The sequence below is a fragment of the Hemicordylus capensis genome, chromosome 6, assembly GCF_027244095.1.
Source record: "Hemicordylus capensis ecotype Gifberg chromosome 6, rHemCap1.1.pri, whole genome shotgun sequence".
Taxonomy (NCBI): Eukaryota; Metazoa; Chordata; class Lepidosauria; order Squamata; family Cordylidae; genus Hemicordylus; species Hemicordylus capensis.
This window is the reverse complement of record NC_069662.1, coordinates 119100786-119126949: the sequence shown is the minus strand read 5'-3', so window position 1 is coordinate 119126949 and position 26164 is coordinate 119100786. Positions and strand designations below refer to the sequence as shown.

The following is a 26164-nucleotide window of genomic DNA, read 5'->3' as shown; positions in this document are numbered from 1 at the left end:
TCTGGTCCCAGCTTCTCCCTCCAGGGTACTCTGTTGAGGGGCAGGGGAGAATAAGTGGGTGGGGTGGCTGTGGTCTATAGGAACAACATCACCCTTGACAGGATCCCTGTCAAAGTGTTTGACCACACTGAATGTGTGTACATAAGTTTGGAAGCCTGGGACTTCTGTTAGTGTACCCATCATTTCGCTGCCCAATGAAGCCCCTAATTGAGCTGACTGACTTAGCCTTGGTGTTGGAGTATCCCAGGCTTGTGGTGCTGGGGGATTTCAATGACCACTTTGGAACCAGTTTGTCTGGGGCAGCTCAGGAATTCATGGTGGCCATGGCAACTATGGGCCTATCCCAAGGGGTCTCGGGACCAACGCATATTTCTGGTTACATGCTTGATCTGGTCTTTCACTCTGATCAGATGGTGTTGGACTCCTGTGATCTCCCCATTGTCATGGACAGACCACCATCTGGTTAAGTTTAGACTCATGACTACATCCCACCTCTGCAGGGGCGGGGGGGCCATTAGGATGGTCCACCCAAGAACATTATTGGATCCAATAGGATTCCAAGAAGCCTTGGAAGAATTTAGTGTTGTCTCTGCTGGTGACCCTGTCGACACGCTGGTGGATAACTGGAACCACCAACTCACCAGGGCATTGGACACGATCACTCCTAAGCGTCCTCTCCAATTCGCTTTGAAACTGGCCCCTTGGTATTCGGAAAAACTACGAGGGCTGAAGAGGCGACGTAGACGACTAGAGCACAAGTGGAGAAAGACTCAACTTGAATCAGACAGATTACTACATAGAGCGCATCCGAAGATCTATGTTCAGGCTATACGGACATCAAAACAGCGATTCTTTTCCTTCTGTATCACGTCTGCAAGTTCACATCCAGCAGAGTTGTTCAGGGTTGTAAAGGGGCTAATGTGCACCTTTCCCCCCTTGAATCAGTACTTGGAACCAACAATTACTCACTGTGGTGTTTTTAATAAGTGTTTTGTCGACAAAAATCTCTCTCGTATTCAGGCTGACTTAGATTCAAACTCCACAATTGTTACAGAGTCTGATGCTGAGGTATCCAGCAGCAACTCTTATGTGATGACCCTGGATCAATTTCAGTTTGTGACTCCCAAGGATGTGGACAAGTTGCTCAGAATAGTGCGGCCTACCACATGCCCTCTTGATCCTTGCTCAACATGGCTTATATTATCTGGCAGGGAGGCTGTTGTAGAGGGCCTGGTAGAAATCATAAATGTTTCTCTGAGGGAGGGCAGGATGCCTCCTTGTCTTAAGAAGGCAATCATTAGACCACTTCTGAAGAAGTCTACCCTGGATCCCTAAGAGTTACTCAATTACAGGTCCTGTCTCCAACCTTCCATGGCTGGGCAAGTTGATTGAGAAAGTGGTAGCTTCCCAGCTCCAAGTAGTCTTGGAGGAAACTGATTACCTAGACCCATTTCAAACTGGCTTTTGGGCTGGCGATGGGGTGCAGACTGCCTTGCTCGGCCTGATGGATGATCTCCAATTGGGAATTGACAGAGGGAGTGTGACTCTGTTGGTCCTTTTGGATCTCTCGGCGGCTTTCGATACTATTGACCATAGTATCCTTCTGGAACGTCTGAGAGTGTTGGGGGTGGGAGGCACTGCTTTGCAGTGGTTTCGCTCCTACCTCACAGGCAGGTTCCAGATGGTGTCTCTTGGAGATTGCTGTTCTTCCTAATCTGAACTTTTTATTTCAGGGCTCTGTATTGTCTTTGATGTTTGTTAACATTTACATGAAACTGCTGGGAGAGATCATCAGGAGGTTTGGTGCAGGGTGTTATCAATATAAGTACCAAGGGCCCTCCGTATGTCCAAGGTATGCCAGAGCTCCTCTTTAGATAAGAAAGGGAAGGACAGAAGGATGGCAACACGTGATCTTGAGATCTGTGGAAGGTAGAGTTGATTTTGGATAAGAAGGTGGGGTTGGGTTTCAGCACCAATGAGTCAGGTTGAAACAAGCACAGCACCCTGTGGACAGAGAGAGCCCCAAGTTTGTAAACTCTACGGACCAAGGTGACTGCCATTTTAAAAAAAGGACTTTATAAGAGGAGTTTGAGAGGAGCAGACTGAAGTCGTTTGATTGAGTCTTTGACATGAGACTTTAAAAGGGATTTTTCCCCTTTTTAGAAAATATTTTTCAGAAAAATTCTGAACTTATTTTAACTATTATTGAGATCACTGAGTGTTAAAACTCTGCTGAGAACATTCAGTTAAAAGACACTACTTTTAGAAAAGCTCAGACAGAATACATATGCTGTTTATGGAATTTTAAGAGCTCGGCTTCAAACCAAAAGCTAGCATACTTAATTTGATACCATAAACCTATAAATCCCAATTTTATATATAGAATTTTATATATTTCATTTATTTATTTATTTATTTATTTTATATACTGCCCTTCCAAAATGGTTCAGGGCGGTTTACAGTTAAAACAAACCGCTAAAACAAATTAAAAGCAATATAACAACTAACAATTTAAAAACATTTTAAAACAACAATTAAACCATTACAGTAATTAAAAACCCCAAAATCAGGTTTTAAATTTTAAAATAAACTAGATTCTTAAAACCCCCAAATTTAGGATGCTGAGTAAGCTTGGGTGAAGAGATGGGTATTTAGGTGTTTTTTGAAAATTGCCAGAGATGAGGAGGATCGTATCTCAGCAGGGAGCGCATTCCACAATCTCGGGGCAGCGACCGAGAAGGCCCATCTCTGTGTAGCCACCAAATGGGTCGGCAGTAACTGGAGACGGATCTCCTCAGATGACCTCAATGGGCAGTGGGGCTTGTAATGAAGAATACGCTCTCTTAGATACCCAGGGCCTAAGCCGTTTAGGACTTTGTAAGTTATAACTAGCACTTTGTATTTTGTCCAGAAACCTATTGGCAGCCAGTGTAACTCCCTCAGTAAAGGAGTAACATGGTCTCTCCGAGATGACCCAGAGACCAACCTGGCTGCCGCATTCTGAGCCAGCTGAAGTTTCCAGACTACATACGAAGGCAGCCCCACGTAGAGCTCATTACTAAAGTCCAGTCTAGGTTACCAGCAGATGTACCACAGTTTTGAGATCATTGATCTAGAGAAACGGGAGCAGCTGGCGTATCAACCGGAGCTGATAGAAAGCACCCCTGGCCACCGCCTCAACCTGAGAAACCAGGGAGAGGTGTGAATCCAGAAGTACTCCCAGACTGCGAACCTGTTCCTTCTGGGGGAATGTGACCCCATCTACAACAGGTAGATCAAAATTGTCTCTGGAGTTCTGACACCGCACAATAAGTACCTCTTTCTTATCTGGATTCAGCTTCAGTTTATTCTCCCTCATCCAGCCCATTACTGCTTCCAGGCAGGCATTTAGGGAGAATATGCCAGCTCCTGAAGAAGCTGACATGAAGAAGTAGATCTGGGTGTCCTCAGTGTACTGGTATCACCCAGCTCCAAATCCCCTGATGATCTCTCCCAGCGGCTTCATGTAGATGTTAAAAAGCATTGGAGAAAGCATGGAGCCTTGAGGGACATGATACTTAAGCTCAGATTTTGAAGAGCAACAATCTCCAATCAACACCATCTGGAATCTGTCCGAGAGGTAGGTGCGGAACCACTGTAAAACAGTGCCTCCCACCCCCAACACTCTCAGACGTTCCAGAAGGATACTATGGTCAATAGTATCGAAAGCCGCCGAGAGATCCAAAAGGACCAACAGAGTCACACTCCCTCTGTCAATTCCCAATTGGAGATCATCCATCAGGCCGAGCAAGGCAGTCTGCACCCCATCGCCAGCCCAAAAGCCAGTTTGAAATGGGTCTAGGTAATCAGTTTCCTCCAAGACTACTTGGAGCTGGGAAGCTACCACTTTCTCAATCAACTTGCCCAGCCATGGAAGGTTGGAGACAGGACCTGTAATTGAGTAACTCTTAGGGATCCAGGGTAGACTTCTTCAGAAGTGGTCTAATGATTGCCTTCTTAAGACAAGGAGGCATCCTGCCCTCCCTCAGAGAAACATTTATGATTTCTACCAGGCCCTCTACAACAGCCTCCCTGCCAGATAATATAAGCCATGTTGAGCAAGGATCAAGAGGACATGTGGTAGGCCGCACTATTCTGAGCAACTTGTCCACATCCTCGGGAGTCACAAACGGAAACCGATCCAGTCAAATAGCATAAGAGGAGTTGTTGGACACCTCCAGTTCAGGCATCAAATTAACTGTGGAGTCTCCATCTAGATCGGCTTGAATCCGAGAGATTTTATCTGAGAAAAACTCTTTAAACACATCACAGTGGGTAACTGATGACTCCAAATTCTGGTTCAAGGGAGGGGGAGCAGATACCAGTCCCCTCACAACCCTGAACAGCTCCGCTGGGCGTGAACTCGCAGAGGCAATACGGGCAGAAAAGAAGCACTACTTTGCAGTACGTATTGCCTGAGCATAGATCTTTAAATGTGCTCTATGTCGTAGTCTGTCGGATTTGAGTCGAGTCTTTCTCCACTTGCACTCCAGTTGCCTACCTTGCCGCTTCAGCCCCCGCAGATCTTCCGTATTCCAAGGGGCCAGTTTTGAAGCGGGTCGGAGGGGACGCATGGGGGCAATCGTGTCTACTGCCCTGGTGAGCAAGTTGTTCCAGTTCTCAACCAGGGCATCAACAGGATAACCAGCAAAGCCAACATTGAATCCCTCCAAGCTTTCTTGGAATCTTACTGGATCTAATAACCTCTTTGGGCGGACCATTCTAAAGGGCCCCTCGCCCCTGCAGAGATGGGAAGTGGTTGTAAGTCCCACCTTAACCAGATGGTGGTCCGTCCATTAGGGGTGTGCAAGATTCGGAGGCCCCCCGGACCGGCACAGGGGGGGCCTGTCGCTTTAAGCGGGGGGGGGTGTGGTAGTACTTACCCCCCCCCCACTGCTCTTCCCCCTCCGGCGCTGTTCCGATCAAGGAATCTTCTTGGGGCGGCAGAGTTCCTCTCTGCCGCCCCTGCCTGCCCCTGTCGTTGTCTTAAAATGCCTCCAATGCTGCCCTCGTCGTTCCTAAAGCCCACAGACGAGCGCTAGCGGCGCGCATGCGCCCTGTGCGCTCGTCTCTGACGCTGCCGCGCGTGCGCTGTGACGTATGCGGCGCCGCATATGTCACGGCGCGCGCGCGGCAGCGTCAGAGACGAGCGCGCGGCGCGCAGGGCGCATGCGCGCCGCTAGCGCTCGTCTGTGGGCTTTAGGAACGACGAGGGCAGCATTGGAGGCATTTTAAGACAACGACAGGGGCAGGCAGGGGCGGCAGAGAGGAACTCTGCCGCCCCAAGAAGATTCCTTGATCGGAACAGCGCCGGAGGGGGAAGAGCGGCGGGGGGGGTAAGTACTACCACCCCCCCGCTTAAAGCGACAGGCCCCCCCCGTGCCGGACCGCCGGACCTCCGGATCGGTCCGGCGTTCTATGGAATGTTGCCGGACCGAACTGTGCACACTCCTACCGTCTATGACAACGGGGAGATCAAAGGAGTCCCCACCAACGGAACACCACCCTGATCAGAGTAGAAGACCAAATCAAGTGTGTGACCTGCAATATGCTCGATCCAGAGACCACTTGGGATAGGCCCATAGTTGTCATGGCCGCTATGAACTCCTGAGCTGCTCTGGACAAATTGGTCCCAAAACGAACACTGAAGTCCCCCAGCACCAAAAGTCTGGGAGACTCCAACGCAAGTTCCGCGACCAAGTCTGTGAGCTCAGTAAGGGAATCCGTTGGGCAGTGGGGCGATCAGTACACCAACAGAAGTCCCAATCTATCCCTGGTCCCTAAACTTAAGTAGACACATTCAATATGGTCCGATACCTAACAGGGACCCTGGTGAGTGAGATGTTATCCTTATAGACCACAGCCACTCCACCTCCCTGCCCACATCCCCTCACCTACTCCTCTACAGAATATCCTGGAGAAAGAAGCTGGGACCAGACTGGACCACTAGCCTCCCCCAACCAAGTCTCGGTAATACATACCAGGTTGGCCCCCTCATCCATAATCAAATCATGGATGAGCTCAGGTTTATTTTGGACAGACCTGGCATTGCAGAGGAGCAAGATAAGGCTATGTGGGTTGTTGGCAGTGCTCCCCGAGGTCAAAGAGCTGGCAGGACAGCCAGAAGGAGAAACAGCTAATAAATTTCTGACTACCCTTCCCCTGGAGCAACCTGCTAAGCTGCCAACGTTTCTTCTTCTATTACCCACCACCACCGGAACATCTGCCCCATAGTCAACGAATGTGCCCCGTTTCCCCATCTCCAGTTGAACCCAAACACATTGCAGTAACTTCAACCCAATTCCCAAACAGCTAAAACTAATTAAACAGAAGCCCTCTAGCCCTCGCCCTTTCGATGGTGACCCCGCCGCCACAAGCAGCCTCCTATAAAGCCCAAGACTGAGCAGATGACCCGAGGAACAGCTGAGTCACTCAGGGGCTGGTCCTAGTCCTGCACTCACTCCCCACAGTACCTACAGGCAGCAGCCCCACAGGGGAAGCAGGAATAGGCAGGCAGCAGCAGCAGGAGCCCCCAAGACCCACCTGGTCTCACACCCCAAGCAGTATTGGGTGGGAAGGAGATGGACTTCTTCCACTCCTCTGCTGGTATTCTGATATATAGAATATATATTATTTTATGTTTTATATTATACATTTATCAATAGAATAGAGCTGTAAAATACACTTCTTTCCGTGTGTGTGTGCGTGCGTGCGCAAGCGCGCGCATGTGTTGTATCTATAGTGGCACATACTGCACATGTGCACACACATCCTTTATACTGCTGCCAAGAACCAACCTCATTCTGCTCACTGATGAAAAAAATTTAGAGGGAACACTGTTTGGGGGGATAGAGTAGATCTGAGCAAGGTGGAGTCTGGATATAAATGCATGGGATGGGGAGGGGGAATTGAAATTGCAACCAAATGTGAACCGAACATACATGCAGTCCTTAGGAAACCTTTTCCGAGCATATCCTCCACTGTAGAAGGGAAACACCTATCATGCCAGCAGGCTGTAAAAGAGAGCCGATTTAGGAATGTTTCAATCAAGTTCCTGTACCTGTGGGTAAGAAAGGCATGCATGCAAAATGCAAATAGTGCAATGACAGAATATGAGACCTGGTTGCCCGAATCCAACAGCATTATGAAAAATGTGTACCTACCTTATAAAAATGAAACCTACATCTCTAAATATGTATCAAGGTTATATTAGACAAGAATGTGCTTTTATAGAAAATGATTAAACAGAACCTTCCTAATAATTTAAATTGTGGTTTAAATAATTAAAATTGAGTCCTTCTGTGAAGCAATTTAAATCTATTTGATTTAAATCAAATTAACCCTGAACAGGAGAAATGTTTAACCTTTGTACTGAAACAGCTGAACAAGAGGCAGACCACAGTAGAAATAGGCTAGTGTTGGGGTTGCTGCATTATCTTTTGAATCCTATTTAAGTTCTTAGGCAAATGTTTGGAATGATAAAAGCCATGCCTGGCACATATAAGCATCACCCCCCACCCCTCACCTTACTGGATCATGGCCAATATACCTTGGCTGGGTTCCAAGAGCTATTTAAGCATGTCCAGTAGGATTTTTTTAAAAAAAACTTTGAATAGTAGATCCCTGAACATGCCCTGTAACAAACCACTTTTGCAAGTCCCCTGCCTCCGTTTCAAAAGTGGCTTGTTATGTGGCATACAGGGATACTCTTTGCAAGACCAAAGTCTCCTTGGCTTCACAAAACTAATTCTTGATGTTCTTGCAGTCCTAGTCAACATGTTTCCATCTAGCTACCAGGCTACTCTAGAGTAAAATCAAATTGCAAAGTCATGTGCTCTTCCATACAGCTGTGTGAGCAAACAAGGCACATCTTCTATCATGAATATTAGAGCTGAAAATCAAGTGCAGTACAAGAAAGGAAATTGTTCTAACACCCTCCAACTTGTTCACAGTACAGAGTCAAGCTTAATAGCACAGCCTTGTAGGGATTTTTTTCAAATTTAGTTTTTATAAATCTGTGTAGTTAGCACTATTACACCACTATTTCAATTGAACTTCACACTTCTAAAATGCATCATTTGACAATTTTCAAGTGTGAGTTAGTGAGAAGACATAAGAAAACTATGCCTCTTACACTGCATTTAAATATCCCTTTATTTTCAGACTAATTTTCATAATGAAATGCAACTGATAGCAAGTCATTACAAATTGTTATGAAGCTTTAAGTTGTGTGCAATATATTTTCCAATCCATCAATATTGTAAACTTCCCCCTAAGCTCAGTTCCAATTTTTCAGCTAAGCAGTTTCCCTTCACATTTTCCCTACTTGTCTTTGAGATTCTGCATGCTGAGAACTACTGATCTGTTTTTCACTAGTGAGAGCAAAAAGCTATATTAGACACTTTTCAACTCAGAACTACATTGATCAAATATTTTATAACTGTACTGTACATCATGTGAACACCACTTCTGCATTCTTCTGCCTTACGTGATTTAATGTAAAGCTCCCGGAAGAAGATCAAATTAGTTTTTTAAAAGTGTACCTACCTGACACCAAAATGTAACCATCAAAAGCTAATTTTATTTCAAGAAAACTCTATTGATAATCAACTCTGAATTTTTATACCACCAGCTGCTGAGCCAGCTGACCGACGGCCTGGGTCAGACCCCACTCAGTGGTACCCTCCAGTTATGCCCATGGCACACGCACGGGGGCGTGGCTCGGGCTCCCAAGGAGCCCAGCGCAAAGTCCCCCCCTTCCACTCGGGCTGCCAAGAGCCCAGGCGAACTCTGTTTGTTGGATCGGGCAGCCGGCACTGCCTGAAATTACGTTTTCCCCTTTCTCTCCCTGGAGAAGAGAAAGAGGGAAATGTCCTATTGGGCAGCTGACACGGCCTGAAATAACCAACAGAGAGTTCACCTGGGCTCTTGGCAGCCCAGGCATGGGAAGGGGGAGTTCGCTCTAGGCTCCTTTGGAGCCCAAACTATGGGGCTCCGGCGGCCCTTTTCATTAGCAGCTCAAGTTCTTTGAACCCGTTAGCACATGGTGGCTACGCCCCTGTATACCACCCTTACTCCAAGCAATTAATCAGGATGGCACACAGGGTTCCCTGTAACAGGGATTCCCAGATTGTGTTGATTACAATTTCCAGAATCCTCGGCATAAGGCCACTGCATCTGGGGATTCTGGGAGCTGCAATCAACAACATATGCAAATCCCTGTTATAGGGAATACTGATGGCACACAATTATCATCCATCTCTTTGTCTCTCACACATATACCCCTCTACAGTGCATTTATTATTGGGGTTATGTGAGGTAGGTCAATCTGAGAGCTAACAGCTGGCCCAAGGCCTCTGCTAAGCACCACATCCAGATGTTATCTATTCCTCCTGCACCTAGTGCAATCTTCTAACCACCACATCCCTTTGAAATTCTTTACATGCTGAATGTTTAGAACTTGAGAATAGCCTCTTATCCAAAGGGCTATATGAAGTTACTAAACAAAAAACTAAAATGTGTCACACATACGCAAAGATATATGCTTTATTTGTGAGCCCAAAAATTCCACTTGTGCACTATTCTGGAAATCATGTCATACCTTCCTATCTGGACTGCATCCTTTAAATAATCAGTTCATTATTTTAAAAATATATAGAATGCTTTTCAAACACAAAACCAAGAAGTTCTCAAAGAGATTAACATAGTGAAAAGAATGAGAGTTATTCCCTGTCCCAAAAGGGCTCACAATCTAAAACCCACAAGGCAACACTGGCAACAGCTAGTGGAGGAACACTAAGCTAGATAAGAACATTGGCATACCATGAAGGGTTCTTTTTCCAAGCGTCAGTAGCTCATCAGATAGGGTTGTGTACTGAGCATGCTCAAGAGGACTGGATCACGTGAGGCTAATTTCCTGATGTCAGAGGCACCATAATCCCAAACGCAGGATGTGAAAACATGCGAAAAGCATGATATGTTGTCAGAAAGAACTGGTAATGCTAGAGCTAGTTTCAAAAAACTCATCAAGAAAAAACAGTTAGTAGGCCCGAAAATCGAAGGAGGCAGAAACACAGCATAGGAGAAAAAAGACATGGAGAGACTAAATAGCCTACACACTGTAACCCTGAGAGCTATCTTTCCCACAAAAAGGACACAATGTCCCTCTCAAACATGAGCAGAACAAACTATATACAGTACATCTGGGCAGCCTGATGAGCTCCAGACACAGGGGAAAAGAACCCTTCACAGTAAGCTCATGTTCATTTTTTCCCTGTGTTGGAGCTCATCAGATAGGGACTTGCCCAAGCGGTGAGATATCAGTTTGGGTGGGGAGGATGTATTAGACCACTTGTTGAAGCACTCTGCGGCCGAAAGCAGCCTGGTGGTTGGGGTAGAAAAAGAATAAATCTTATAATGTTGAATAAAGGATGTAATGGAGGATCATGTGGCCGCCCTGTAAATCTCTGAGAGTAGAGTGCTTACGGCAATGGCTGCAGAGGTGGCAGTGGAGCGCTCCTAGTGAAATGAGCTGTGAAGCCTCCGGCTGGAGGAAGATTAAGGGCCTTGTAGGTGAGGACTATACAAGAGTTCATCCAATGTGATAAGGTTGCCCTGGATACCTTGTTGTCCAAAGAAGTCATATGAAGAGACACAAACAGGGAACTGGACTGGCAGATGTCCTATGTGCTTCTGATGTAAATGTGCAGCATGGAGCAGACGCAGAGTTTGTGCCACATTTTCTCTTTGGGATAGGAAGGACAGAACCAAGGTAGGATGAGTTCTTGGGATCTATGAAAGGAGAAACTGACCTTAGGAAGAAAGGTCAAGTCCAGTCTAAGGATAACAGAGTCTTGTTGAAATTCCTTACAGACCGACCAGGCCCCAAGCTCAGAAATCCTGCGGGCCGAGGTAATGGCTACCAGGATGCCAGAGCTGAGGCCTGGCGCTTTAGGGTGTTAGGCCAATGAAGGTCTAATCCCAACTGGAGAAAAAGCAAGGACCTCTAGAATGCCAGCAGTTAATGGGTCCTTATTGTTTGCACATGACCATCATACAAACTCCACTCGGGTAGCCTGATAAATCCTATTGGTGGATTGCCTACGAGAAGCTAAGATGGTATTCTGTACTGATCTGGAATAATCTTGTGATGCTAACTTTGCACGCTCAGTTTCCAAGTGAAGAGTTGCAGCCACCAGAGTCTGGATGTAGGAGAGGCCCTTGAGACAGAAGGTTTTGATGATGAGAGAGTTGTCATGGAGGCAGGACTGACAAATTGAGCAGGTCGGGGAACTACAGTCTCCGCGGCCAGTGGGGGACAATCAGAATTAGTTCTGCTTGTTCCTGGACCATCTTTTTGAGGACCTTTGTGATTATAGATTTTGGAGAAAAGGCATATAGGAGTGTCTTTGGCCACGGGGCTGTTAAAGTGTCCATCGCTTCTGCTTGCGGGGAGTGAAACCTCATGAAAAAGTGAGGGAAGCGGTGATTCAATCGTAATGAGAAGAGGTCTACCTCAGGTTCCCTGAAGGTGTGTGTGATCCAACAAAAAAACTTCCAGATGGAGAGACCATTCTGCCAGATTCACTGCCTGGCGGCTAAGCCAGTCTGTCTCTTGGTTCTGTACTCTGCTGAGGCGTTTGGCAGCTATGGATGTCAGGCTGGATTCCACCCATTGGAAAAAGGAGGTCGGACTCTTTCATCAGAGACTGGGACTGTGTGCTACCTTGCCGGCTGATGTGGGCTTTGGTGGTGACATTGACCATCTGGATCAGGACATGCCTTCCTTAGAGGAGATGATGGAAGTGAAGGAGTGCGAGCTGGGCTGCCCAAAGCTCCAGCCAGGTTATGCTTCTCTTTGCTATGGCCGGAGACCAGCAGGCCTGAGCCGGGTGACTCAGGCAATGCCCTCCCCCAGCCCAGGAGGCTGGCATCTGTAGTGATCACAATCTTGGAAAGTTCCGACAGAGGAAGGCCCTCGAGGAAAGCTGGAGACAGCCACCATCGGAAGAGTTTTCAGCGTGCGAGGGGCAGTGGGATCTGTTTGTGTGATGTTGCCATGATTAGATCCTGGAATGGAAGGAGAAACCACTGAAGAGGGTGAAAGTGCCATCTGGACCACATTATACATCCGATGTACGCTATCACGGAGCCCAGTGCTTGAGATAGGGCCATAAGGTCTGCTGAGCGATGAAGAAGAACAGGGCATAACTGTGACAGAATCTTTTCACTCCTTTCATAGGGGATGGAGATGAAATCCTGTGCCATGTTGAAAAGGGCTCCTAGGTGTTGAATTGAGCAGGTGGTGACTTTTTTCCAAGTTCACTACAAGCCGTCGTCAAGTCAAATTTTATTTACGGTCCTAGACCAAACAAACAAGCCGTCGTCTCTGAGACGCTGCAGTGTGTAGTGGACATCCTTCTGCACTTGTTGGAAAGACTGATCTGATGCGTAGGTCTAGTTACCGGTGGATATACACCCCCTGCAGGTGCAATGACCGCCACCACGACATTTGTGAAAATCCAGGAGGCTGATGAGAGACCGAACGGCAGGGCACAATATTGGAAGTGTTTATTATTGTATGAGAAGCGAAGAAACCGCCTGTGATCATGCCTGATGGGCACGTGAAGACAGGCTTCCGAGAGATCCACCAAGTCTAGGCAATCGCCCTCCAGCATGGTCTCCTTGATGGTGTGAAGAGACTCCATCCTGAATTTCTTCTTTTGGATGAATCTAAAACTGCTCTCTAGGTACCATCCTTCTTTGGGACCACAAAGAAGAGTAAGAATATGTCTTGAAATTCTTGCACAGATGGAAGTTGTTCTGTCACCCGAATCTGAAGGAGATGACAAATGGCCTGGACCGTTTGAACATGTTTGCCAGATTGTTGAATAGGGAAAAATGAGAAAGTGGCGGGGAGGGAGATTGAGGACGTAACTGTTGGTGACTCTGTCGAGAACCCACTTGTCTTGGGATGTGGACATCTCTAACAGTCGCCACCCACTGATACAAAGTCATTGTTTTCATGCTGTCAAGGGGCTGGAGGACAAGGGTCAGGTACACGATCCTCTGGAGTTCCCTCTGGCGCTATTGTGGTCTGCTGATAAACGAGGGATTCTCAACGTTGGGTCCCCAGATGTTATTGGACTTCAACTCCCATAATCCCCAACCAAAGGCCACTGGGGCTGGAGATTATGGGAGTTGAAGTCCAATAACATCTGGGGACCCAACGTTGAGAATCCCTGCTCTAAACTGTATGGAAGAGCCTCCCTGAAATTGCCTGTTGGGGCAAACGGAGTGAGCTGGAGAACGAAAGGACTTGTGGAAGTCCCTGTGGTTGGATGGTATGGCTATCTTCTTATCCCTAGTCTCTAAGAATAGGGTCAAGAGCTATGAGCTCCTTAGCCCAGAGGATGGAGGCGCAAGAGAAAGTAGAGTTTGTGGTGGCTGCCCTAATGGCAGTGACCAAAGCATCATGCACCTTTTTAAAGAGTAAATCACACTTCCTGACTTCTTGATTTTTTAATTGCTTTCGTCTTTCAGTATTAAAATGGAACCAGACACCATTTGTGTTACTGGTGCATCTACCTCAGGTACAGCCAAAAGAGTCACAACGTCTTGCAGGAGGTTGTAGTGTTTTTTGGAGGTAATTACCTATTGGCTTAGAAGCAGTGTTTCTCAACCTTTTTGGAGTCAAGGACCGCTAAATTCTTCGTGCAGAGTTTCAAGGACCGCTACATTCTTCATGAGCAGTTTCCCGGACCAGCAGCTAGTAAATGGGTTTCAAATCTATCTGTCTGTCTATCTATCAGACTTCTATACTGCCCAAAACTTGCATCTCTGGGCAGTTTACAATTAAAATATAAGCATTAAAATCATTAAATTTGGAATCTTTTGCAAACATGGAATATTAAGGGTTCTCAACCTTGGGTCCCTCAGTTAAACTCCCATAACCCCCAACCACAATGGCATTTGGCCATTATTGCTGCGGATTATGGGAGTTGAAGTCCACCAACATCTGGGGACCCAAGGTTGAGAACCCCTGAATCTAAAACCCTGGGTGAACAAATTTGTCTCCAGTATGTCTTCAGTATGTGTGGGGTGGGGGTGCTTGTGATTACTCAATGGAGAGGGGATGTTGGGCCATTAAAAAAATTCGAAAGCTACATGGGCCAATGAAAGCAACACACAAGCAAGCTTTTGAATTCCCCAAAACGCTTCATCAGGCTGGATGTCAAGCAAAGCAAAAAGGAGGAGAGGAGAGCTGGGCAAGTTCAGTAGAGCTGGAAGTCTACAGTTTAACCTTCTCATGATGGGAGGTGAAGTTTTAGCAGGAGTTGTGTAGTCGCAGGGCCGGATCCAGACGACATTAGTCAGGACCACTCACTGAAATTAATTTAGTCATCTCTCATTTGTGTCAATGCTGCTTGGTCATGATCACCTGGCTTGATCTGGATCCTGCTCTTAGATATGCACTTTGTGAGGCGAACCTAATGAAACCCGCGCAGCTCCTCCAAAACTCCTTAAAAATGGTTACATGGCAGGTGTTGGGAATGGGTTTTGTTTTTTTTTTTAACGGTGAAAGAAAATGTGAGGAAGAGCGGTGGAGACCTGGCATTAAAGGGAAGGGGGTGATTCTGAGATGGCGGAGGGCGTGGGGCGTTGTATTGGTGGATGCCTCATCTTCCTCGCTGGGGAGATTTTATTTATTTATTGTTGCATTTATATACTGCCTTTCGTTAAAAGACAACCCCAAGGCGGTTTCGTTAAAAGACAACCCCTGCCGCCCCTTCTCCCGCTTTGCTGCACTTTGCAGCAAAGTGAAATGGAAGAAGGGGCGGCAGGAAGATATCCTGCCGCTCCGTCTACTTAAGAAAGTACGTGCGCGTGCAGACAAAAGGGTTCTTAAAGCCTTTTTGCACTTTATGCCATGACGCCAAGTGGAGGAAGGGGCGGCAGGGAGGTATCCTGCCGCCCCATTACTAAAACAATCGCTGCAGCAGAGCTCGAGGCGCTCGAGGAAATATTAAGAACAATTATTCCATGAAATACGGGCACCGGAGGGGGGAAAGTGGCAGGAGGAGTAAGAAAACCCTCCTGTGCCTTAAAGTAACCCCCACCCCAGTGCCAGACCACAGCTCCACGGTTCCGTGCACACCCCTAACCACAACACCCCACCAATGCAAGAGGGAAACCGCGTTTCCTCTCAAGGTGCCTTGGCTGCAACAGGCAGCTGGTTTTAAATCGGTTTGGATCGGACACGAACCGTGCTAGGCATCAAATCCCCAGGATCACTTCATTCCAGTGCCATTCATCCAATGACCCTTTTGCATGAACGCACAAAATCGTATCTTGCCTCTTCCCCATACCACGCCGCCTCCCTCCTCCACTTAGCCCTCCTTGGTACGCATGCTTGCTCCCCCTCCCCCGAGGAAGGTCCACCTGCACTCCCTTTCTGCAAAGCCCGAGCCAAGTCGGTCCTCCTCCCTCCCTCCTCCACTTAGCTCTCACTGTGGCATGATCCCGGCCAGAGGTTCCACCCCCTGGCAAGGTCACAAAGTGGACTGCTGTCTTCTACCAGCAGTGCAGACCAGGGGGTTACAGGGGACCAAGGGACCACAACGCCCCACCGATGCAAGAGGGAGACAGCATTCCCTCTCAAGGTGCCTCGGCCGCAACAGGCAGCTGGGTTTCAATCAATCAACCTTTGGCTGCAAACAATAAGCATGCAAGAACCAGCAGCCCTTCAAGTGGCACCCACTGCCATACCTTTTCCTTGATGCCCCCTGCGCTGCATACAGTTTGAAGCTGTAATGATAGGGAATAAGATAGCTGTAGGAAGATCTCAGCAGCACGTGGAGGCAAGGCACAAGAAGAGTCCCACGCCTCCGTGATACTCTTCCTCTTCCGTGCCATGTGCAAAATTGAGGAAGTGAGTGCCTTGATTATAGATGGGGGGGGGTTGACTCCCAGTCAGGGACCGGCACTCAACCCTTCGGGGACCAGCAGCGGTCCAGGGACCAGTGGTTGAGAACCTGTGGCTTAGAGGATGCATGGTGCTGCCGTTAGACACACATAACCTTGTTGAAATAGAGAGGGGGAAGGTACTGTGGCAGTGGACTTTGAGCCTCTGGAGAAAACATTTTGATCTAGGGCTGGAGAGGACTCAGCAGCTTCAGAAGGAGCAACAACATTAATAGCCCTCTTAGCTTTGGAAAAGGTGACTTTTAAGTCAGCCATGGGAAAAAGTCTAGAAGAAACAGCAATTAAGAGGCGCAAGCTCCTCGTCAGATAATTCCTCATCTTCCTTATTGGACTCCATCAGAACTAGAGGGTTTCCTGAACCCGAGTGGGAGGACTCAGAATCTGATCCAACAACTATTTATACACCGCTTTTCAACAAATGTTTCCATAGCAGTTTACACAGAGAAATAATAAATAAATAAGATGGCTCCTCGTCTCCAAAGTGCTCACAATCTAAAAAGCAATGTAAAATAGAGAGCAGAAACATTAACTAGAAGTACTGTGCTGGGGGGTCGATAGGGCTAGTTACTCTCCACCTGCTAAATAAAGAGCATCACCACATTAAAAAAGGTGCCTCTTTGCCCAGTTAGCAGCATGGGCCTGTCTGGGAGTGGAGGGTGGGCCTGTCTGGGAGTGGAGGGTGGGCCTGGGATGGAAGAGCGATGGCAGGGTGAGGTGGAGGCAAGGCTAGAAGTAAAGCAGGGTACGAGGGGAAACAGCAGGTGGCAAAGTGTGAGAAGAAGGTGGGCATGGCTGGGGTGCTGATTGAGAAGGTTGTGGTACTACTGGTAAAGCAGGGATAGGGCCACGAGCTGGCAGAGGAAGGGAGGGGACAGGCTAAGAAGGCAAGCCCTGAGGGTGCTTGGCCTTTGGTAAGTTCTCAGAGGAGGAATGGCACGTTCTCCTTCTATGCCTGGAAGCCAGAGTCCGGGGGGCAAAAACGCCCAATTCCAAGAAGGGAATTGCGTGCTTGCGGGGGCTCGAGTCCGGGGAGAATGAAGATGGACGCCCTCCGCCTCATTTAGCTGCACATCTGGGGGCACTGGGCTACAAAATAGAGGATGGCCCCAGAGCTTGTGCCACAGGCAGGAAGGTTGGGGATGGGCCTGAGTTGGAGATGCAGGTCTATCAGGCCCTTTAGGTGCTAGGCACTCCCTCTTAAAGAACTTCCTCAGCCAGTCAGTGACTTCTGGGTCAAGGTCGGGTTGACTTACTAGTATCAGAGGTAGTGTTGATCAGTGGGGGTGGCATCCAGTGGTGGTCCGATTGGTGCTGTAGGACATATAGGCTCGACAGGTGCCATAAACTCTGGAGATGGAGCAATGGGAATTGGAGGCTCCATAGGCAGTGTGGAGGGAATGCGTGGGCCAGCCGGTTCCCCCTCAAGCACTAGGCCCTTAGGGGGTGAGAGCAAAAACGCCAAGGAGTAGCCGAAAGGGCGCTGGTCATCTGCCCTTGGTGTTTTCAGCTTGTGTAATGAGGCAAGAGGTTTCAAACTTCTGCTCCTTAATGAGCAGCCACACACCAAGTCAAACCAAGCTGTTCCCCTTTGAAGACAGAGACATTTTATGCTTGTTCTTGGGTAGCGTTTGATCTCTGCAGCGCTTAGTTTTCTTAGAAGCCTTTTTGGAGGGCTTCTCCAGAAAATTTGTAGCCTATTGAAAAAACGGCGGGTGTGCTGGGCGTGGAGATGGGAGGTGCTGATTTAGCCCCCTTGAGGGGAATGGCCATACCTTGCTCCTGAGCACTTAGATCCTATGGCAGTTGGGGACCTTCAGAAAGGGAGTCCCTGAGGAGTACTTCAGCATGAGCCACCTCAATGAGTGTTGAAATAACACCAGCAAAGAAAAAGATCATTTTAGGAGAGCCAATTAGCTGGACTGTAACTGAAAACAAGGTTTGTTTGGACGTAATGCAATGTAAAGCTGAATTATTAGATCAGCTCTCTTCCCACCCTTGCACAATCTAGACAGGGAGACATGGAGAAAGAATCAGTGAAGACAAGAGGGAGAATTAAGAGGCAATTAGCCCCAAATAACTATCCAAACACTATCCAGAATGGAAGTTCTTTCACAGACCTGCTAGCTCAAGTAAGACAGGACTGGAACTGGGGCTACTGCGCCTCTGGTGGCAGGTAATTCGCCTCAAGTGACCCAATCCTGTCTTGAGCATGCTCAGTACACAACACTATCTGATGAGCTCCAGGACAGGGGGAAATGAATAGATACGGTTGCTCTCCCCTACTAAATACAAAAGGGAGCCACCACTTTAAAAGATGCCTCTTTGTCCAATTAGCAGGGGTATTATCAAATGTGAATGCTACTGTAATGCACCCTTTCCAGTATAAATAATGTTTCAACCTAAGTGAAACCATTGATAGCCCTTATTATAACTTTATAGATGGGGAGTTGAGATTAAGAGTTGGTTCCAAAGAGTGGAATCCTAGAGCTTTTGGATCCCGTTCTAGAAAAATGGGGAAGGAAGAAACCACAACAGAAAAAAGGTGTTTTGAAATAATGCAACAGAAGCTGGAGCACCAAAGTACTTCATGTCTTGTGTAAAAAAGTATGAATTCAATTACAATAAATTGTAGACTTTCCTGCAAGTTGTCATCATTATTGCAGTTGCCGTATACAGTCCGCAGGATTTTGCTCTCCTTTCCATTTTCTTATTGCAAGCCAAGAAGGAAGTTAGCACTATTCTGGCAGTGTGCTACCTGCCAGCAAGTCCTTGCTCTTTTAACCATACTACTTTTGTGGCAACTGCAGGGTAATCACTGAACACAAGAGCTGGCCTGCAATCACACTAGCACCCTCCTTTACATGTGGCCATGGAAAGCAAAAAAGAGGATAGTAGAAGCTTGAAAAACTGTGTGCAACCAGCCAGATCATGCTGGCTCCTGGCAGGAAAGCCCTTAATGTATTGCAATCTGGACATAACCTATGAGGCACAATCTCAGCAGGTGAAGGTTGCTTTCTGTCCACCTCAAGCAATGTATTTGTATATTAATGTATACATTCCGAATATAATTTACCCAGTGCCCAATATACTCCAATGTGCATATAACAATTTGATAAGCCAGTTGTCTGAAACACCCTAATTACTCACATGGCAAAGTTAACTGTAGTATTCTTCTGCTTCCTTACATTTCTTACACATGTAACTCTCTCTCAACAATTGGCAGGATATTACAGATGAAGTGCTTACTACAGAGAAACACTGTTCCCTCTAAGGTGTGTGTGTGCACTCACACGGTTTTTGGTATCCGTTCAGTTAATTTGAGATCCTGCTCAGGTTTAATCACAAAGGCCTCACTCTGAATGCACGTGCATAAACACTGCCTTGCTACTGTCATGCAGAACATTTTTCATTCTGCACACAGATGAAAAAAAATTAGAGAAAACACTGCAGAGAAACGACAGGTTGATTACCTGTAACTTGGGTTCTTCTAGTGGTCATCTTACACGAAATGTGCTTTGCGCCTGTGCAGAGACCTTGTCAGAGCTTCCAAGCTAGATGTTTCAACTTTTGGCGGTAACCCCACCCCCACGGTATATAGGCGGCTGCGCAGGCTTCCCTCTCCAGTCTTCTAAGTCTGCAAATCTGAAAGAGACTAGCAGAAAAGACATGAGAAGAGGGGAAGAAGGGTGGGCGTGTAAGAGCACAGATGACCACTAGAAGAACCCAAGTTACAGGTAAGCAACCTGTTGTTCTTCGACGTGGTCTCTGTGCTTTACACGAAATGGGCGCATAGCAAGCTGCACCTGTGCTGTGCTCACCTGAAGGCGAGATCAGGCGAAGATGGATTGCAACACCGCCCTGCCAAACACCGTGTCTTTTCTGGCTTGGACGTCCAGGGCATAGCGCTGAATAAATGAGTGTTTTGAAGCCCATGTAGCCGCCTGGCAGATGGCGTTCAAAGGAATGGACCTGTCAAAGGCAGTGGAAGCCGCGACTGCCCTCGTTGAATGTGCCTTGACAGAGGGTGGAAGCGGCTTCTTGGAAAGCTGGTACGCTAGAGAGATGGCGCCGACTACCCATCTGGAGATAGTCTGGGTAGAAACCTGTTTGCCCTTATTGGGTCCCGAGTGGAGAATGAAGAGGGAGTTGAAGGCGCGGAGAGTAGAAGTTTGGTCTATGTAATAAGTGAGTGCTCTGCAAACATCGAGAGTGTGGAGGCATCATTCAGCATTAGTAGATGGCTCAGAGAAGAACGCAGGTAAGGAGATGGGTTGGGAACGGTGAAACGACGTGACCACCTTAGGCAGGAAGGTGATATCAGGTCTGAGGACAACCTTCTCCTTATGAAAAACCAGGTAAGGGGGGTCCACTCTAAGTGCCTTGAGTTCACTGACACAGCTGGCAGAAGTGATGGCCGTAAGAATGGTCACCTTACAAGACAGGAGGTCCAAAGAAATCGTGGCCATAGGTTCGAAGGGAGGGTACATAAGGGAGAGCACCAAAGTGAGATCCCATGCCGAAGCCATAACTGGTGGGTCCGGATAAAGATGGCTAAGTCCCTTAAGGAAACGTTTGATCGTAGGGTGCTGGAACCATGATGGCGTAGAAGGTGGGGAGTTAGCCACGATGGCTGCGAGATGCACCCACAAGGAGGGTATTTTAAGTCCCACTTCCTTGAGGGATAGTAAATAGGAACAAACGTGTTCCACCAAGACAGAATGTATGGGAATTTCGCAGTCCCTTAGAAAGTTCTAAAAACGTGTCCATTTATGTGTGTAGGAGGCGATGGTAGCTGGTTTACGTGCCGCATTGACCACGCATTGCAGATCTATGGGCAGCTCAGGACTATGTGCCATGCCGTGAGGTTCAGGCGCTGCAGATTTGGATGCAGGAGGTGACCGCCTTGCTGAGAGAGGAGGTGAGGCATGTAAGGTAAGTGGTGGTAACGGCGGTCGGACAGGCGAAGGAGGCGGGGGAACCAGGGTCTCCTGGGCCACCAAGGGGCAATCAGTATGCAGTGTGGACGGTCCCGGGAAATTTTCTGAAGGACTTGAGGAAGCAGAGGAATTGGTGGAAAGGCATAGGCTAGGAGGCCCGTCCATGTCATGGCAAATGTGTCTCCCAGGGAGTTGAGTCCGATCCCGGACCTGGAGCAGTAACTATGGGATTGCGCATTCGTTTCCAAAGCAAAGAGGTCTATTTCTGGGAGGAACCAGTGGCGGAAGAGAGAGTGAAGCATAGGGGAATGTAGTTGCCATTTGTGTGAAGTTGTCTGGGTTCTGCTGAGCTGGTCCTGAATGTGGAATGCCAGAGGTGTGATGCCGTGCTGAATGCACCACAGCCAAAGGTCCATGGTGAGGAACAGGAGGGAAGAGGAGGATGTTCCGCCCTGTCCATTCAAGCAGGCTTTTGCGGTAGTATTGTCTGTCTGGATCAGTACATGAGATCCTACTATCAGGGGAAGGAAGGCCTTCAGTGCTTAGAAGATAGCCAGAAGTTCGAGACAGTGGATATAGTGGGAGGCCTCTACAGGGGACCAGAGGACGTGGATGTTGTGATTATCAGCGTGGGCTCCCCAGCTGTCCATGGTGAGTAGGAGGGCGTGACGTGGGGACTAGAAGGGGGAGCCAACATGCAGGTTGGCAGGTTCTGTCCACCATAGAAGGGAGTGTAGGACTCGAGGCGGATTTGCAGGTTGCACGCAAGGGAGTCCTTGTGTGGAGAGAACACTGAGAGGAACCAGTGTTGAAGAGTCTTGGCATGTAGCCAGGCGTAAGGAAGGACGTAGGTAGTGAAGGCCATATGGCCTAGCTGAGATCATCCGCGCCAGTTGACGAGGGTGGTACAGAAGATACGAGGATAGGTCAAGGATAGCTTGAATCCTGTGATGTGGCAGGAAAATTTTGGACTGGATAGAGCTGAATAGGATTCCAAGGAATTCTATAGTCCTGGACGGGCACAGTCTGGATTTTTTGTAACTGATCTGTAGTCTCAGGTTGGAAAGGAGGTTGATAACCGTGCGTAGGTCGGTCAGGAGGACAGGGGTTCGTCTGCTACCACGAGCCAGTCGTTGAGTATGGGAAAATTTTGATGTTCTGTTGTTGCAGGGACGCCACCACTGGGGCCATACACGTGGTGAACACCCACAGTGTGGATGCTAACCCGAAGGGTAGGACGCGGAACTCGTAGGTAGTGTCCACTATCTGGAAGTGGAGCTAACGACGGTGCTAAGGTCTTATAGTGATGTGGTAGTAGGCATCTTTGAGGTCGATCAAGACGAACCACTGATTTTTGTGCAGAAGCAAGATGATGGTAGGGATAGTGACCATGCAAAACCTTTGGTAGGTGATGCAGGAGTTCAGGTCTCAGAGGTCCAGGATAGGGCGAAGGGAGCTGTCTGGCTTGGGTACTGTGAAGTACCGGGAGTGGAAACCTGGGGATTGAGGACCTGTTCTATTGCAGATTTTGAAAGTAGAGAAGTGACCTCTGCCAGAAGAGCCGGGGTAGCTGGAGTGGAGAGTGGGAGGTTGTATGGTGGGGTGGATGCAAACTCTATGGTGTATCCGACCCTCACAATGGTCAGAGCCAAGGAGTCTGGTGCCCCAACGGGGAGAGGAGGAGGAGTCACTGTCATTTGTTTTGGGGTTGTGACCCTTTTGGGCGTTGTTGTTGTCTTGAGCCGGTAAATTGGGAACGCTTTCTGTACGGCTGGTATCTGGAGGAACGAAAGGACTTGTCCTGTGGCTGATAATAATAAGGTTTGGAGGAGTATGGTGGTTGTTGCCATTTTTGAGGTCTATAGGGTGGACTGAGGATTGCTGATATCTCATGTATCAGTGTATCGTCTGTTTTCTCTCCAAACAGGGAGGAGCTGTCAAAGGGAAGATCTTCCACCCTGGACCTTGCATCGGGCGTAAGGCCAGAGCATCAGAGCCAGGCGTGACGACGGAGGGCGACAGAGGTTGCCAGCACTTTAGCAGCTCCTTTTGTAGAGTGGTGAATTGCATGAAGTTCTTGTTTAGAGACTTGTGTGCCCTCATGCAGGAAGACCTTTGCGGGGCCCTGCTGTTCTTCAGGCAAATGATCTAGAAAAGGAGCAATATGGTCCCACAGAAAAGACTGATATCTGGCGTAGTAGGCCTGGTAATTTATATTCCATATCCTCTTTATTAACAAGAATTACAAACACCTTCCAAATGTTTCCAATTTCTTTCCTTCTTTGTCAGGTGGGGTAGAGGAGGTGTACCCACGGAATTTAGAGAGTGAAGATTCTACTACGATGGAGTCAGCTGAAGGGTGCTGCTTCAGAAAGGATTCATCCTGGTCAGCTGAGGCATGCACCTTATAGAAGAAGTCAAGTCTCTTTGGGGAAGGGAGGAAGGCTTGGTCCAGGAGGCCTTGGTGACCTTGAGGATGGACGGGTTCACGGGAAGCGATACCAAGGGACGGGCATTGTCTTCAATCAATTGAAATAGGGGGTCCGGTTCGGATTTATCCCCTTGGGATAGTTGGACTCCCAGAGAAGCTGCCATGCAAGAGACAAAATCTGTGTATATTCTGAAATCTTCTGGTGGAGAGCTGGGCCTAGGTTCCATTAAAAGTGTAGGGGGCGAGGAGCCCAATGATATCCTATCAGACTAAGACGACTCTCGGCCTTCTTCATCTGAGGATGAATCCGACAAGTCACTCGAGACCAGAAGAGGAAGGGGTCAGATTCGAACCTGAGTGGGTGTCGGTCTGGAATCTGGGGCGATCATGGCCATGGCTGCCTGCACAGGGGAGTTCCTCGGTGGAACCCATGGTGGGAGCAGAGACGTGGTTCAAGGCGGAGGGAGGGTTGGTGTCCGCGAACGAGGGTTCAGTATCAAGGTTGGTACCGAAGACGACGGTATCGACGGACGTGCTGAGGCAGAACGTCTAAGAGGCGGTTCTGTGGCGGTCGAGGCTTGGCGGTGGTGACGAACCTCCTGATGCAAGCACGTAAAAGTAGTCTGCCCCCTCTTCTACTTGTCGGGCGTTTGTGCTCATCAAGGGCAGTTTTGAGCTCTCGATTGGTCCACCGACAGGGTTGCTCCGGAGGAAGTTCCTTGGGTTCAGAGTCCCGCTCAGACTCATATATGGGATCGTGAGGACTAGATGCGTAGACTACATCAGCATCCAGAATGGTTTCCAGCTGAAGAGTACAGGATCGATGTTTAGTATCGTGTGTCGATTTCTGCCTTTTCTTAGCAGGCTCCGCAGGAGCACGACAGTCCTTTCTCTTTTTCTTTTTAGAAGGTTGGACAGAACGTGGCTCAATGAATGCCACTGTCGAGATCGACACTGCCATGGAACTCCTCAGTACCGAAGTCGAAGCCCGAGCCACAGGATCGACCGGTACATTCGCCTCTGGAGTGGCTACTGAGATCCCCAGTGGGGACGAAATGGGTTGTAAGCCCCAGGCTGAAGGAGAGGCGCTTGTTGAGGCCTGCATAGTAGGTGGTTTGTCCAAGCCCAAACACTTGAAGGCTTGTTCCCAAAGTCAAGAACGAAGTCGAGACACTCGATTCTTGCACGCCTGCCTGGTAAAGGCTGCACAATGTGGGCAAGAGCCAACCTTATGGGCCTTCCCGAGGCAAAAAAGGCAAAGTTTGTGGCCGTTGGTCAAAGGGATCTTAGATCTGAAGCGACCACACTGCTTGAATTTTGTAGTCTTGGCCATAGGCCAGAGAATTATCGAAGAAAAACGGAGTTGAGAGAACCGTAGCATGCCGGACCCAAAGGCCACAACGGGAAAGCGAACCGAGAGAAACTTCGAAGGAGGAGGGGAGGTACCGAGGAAGAAATAAAAATGCTAACGAAGGGGAGTACTGAACAAAATATCGGATAAAAAGGAGAAAGTTTGTACTTAGCAAAGTGTTCTAGCAAGGAGTGCTCAACGATGCCTCTCCTATCGCGGACAAAGAAAGACTGGAGAGGGAAGCCCGTGCAGCCACCTATATACCATGGGGGCGGGGTTACCGCTAAAAGTTGAAAAATCTAGCTTGGAAGCTCCGACGTAGTCTCTGCGCAGGCGCAAAGCCCATTTTGTGTAAAGCACAGAGACCACGTCGAAGAACGTCACTATTCATTTTGACTTCATCCTTAGTTGAACTTACATAATTTCAATTACAGAAGTCATTATTAAGCCAAACAAATCAGAGTATCAGAACATAAGTTAGAATATGCTGCCAACTTTTGAATTTCAAGATGAGTTACCACACAAGTATTGCTCATTGACCTTTCATTTGGCCATAGTGGAACTTTGACTAAAGAGATGTTGGGGCAGAGATTCAGCCCAGGTGCCAGCACCAAATACAAATGGGGAAAACTCTTAACATTAGGCCAGAACAGGTCACACAGTACTCTAAAATATCTTCCAAGTAAGACTTGTTCATTAGTCGGAACAACTAGAGAATAAAGCTGCTTCTGCTTCACTTTTGCCTCCATCTTTCCACAGTTTGGTAGAAACAGGATCTGACAAAAGCTAACTATGTAGAATACAAACAGACAAGCAAATTCTTCTCGAGCAGTTTCTCAACCTTTTTGGAGTCATGGGCCGGTACATTCTTTGTGTGCAGCTTCCCAGACCAGCAGTTGGTAAAGGGGTCACACCCCCTCACCTCCACCCCCAGGCACCCCCAAAACAATTTCAAGCCGGTTGGAGATGTTGGGCTGAGAGCTCTCCGGAGCTCATTTCTAGACAGGCAGCCCTCATTGCTGGGACAACCCTCATTTCACTTCCTCAAAATGAACATAATCCCAGCAGTGAGGGCTGCCTGCCTAGAAATGAGTTTCAGAGAGCTCCCAGCAGCAGCAACCCACACCAGCTTAAAATTGGTGATGGTTTTTGTTTGTTTGTTTGTTTTTGGGGGGGTGTTAATTCCTCACGGACTGCCAGTTCTAGAGGATGGCAATTTTTTTTACACACAACTTCAATGCTCTTCCTGATTTGTAAGCCATTTAATGGATACTAAATGAGCATTTAGTATCACATACTACACTGCTCTATTTGTACATGTGGGTGTCTACCACACTGAGCAGTTAACTATTTCATATTCACAATCATAGGAAGCTGCCATATACTGAGTCAGACCATAGGTCCATCTAGCTCAGTATTGTC

General features: G+C 48.0%; 1 protein-coding gene across 3 annotated transcripts in view; it reads right to left on the bottom strand.

Moving 5' to 3' along the window:
- Nucleotides 1–26164, bottom strand: part of IGF2BP3 (insulin like growth factor 2 mRNA binding protein 3) — a 133982-nt gene that overhangs the window by 84166 nt on the left and 23652 nt on the right. Inside the window, exon 2 of one of the 3 annotated variants that reach the window (XM_053266142.1) lies at nt 6981–7052. The exons of the other annotated variants lie outside the window; for them this stretch is intronic. Within the exon in view, the coding sequence (XP_053122117.1) occupies nt 6981–6982 (2 nt within the window). The 5' untranslated portion in view covers nt 6983–7052. The remainder of the gene's footprint in view (nt 1–6980; nt 7053–26164) is intronic. 3 annotated transcript variants of the gene reach the window in all.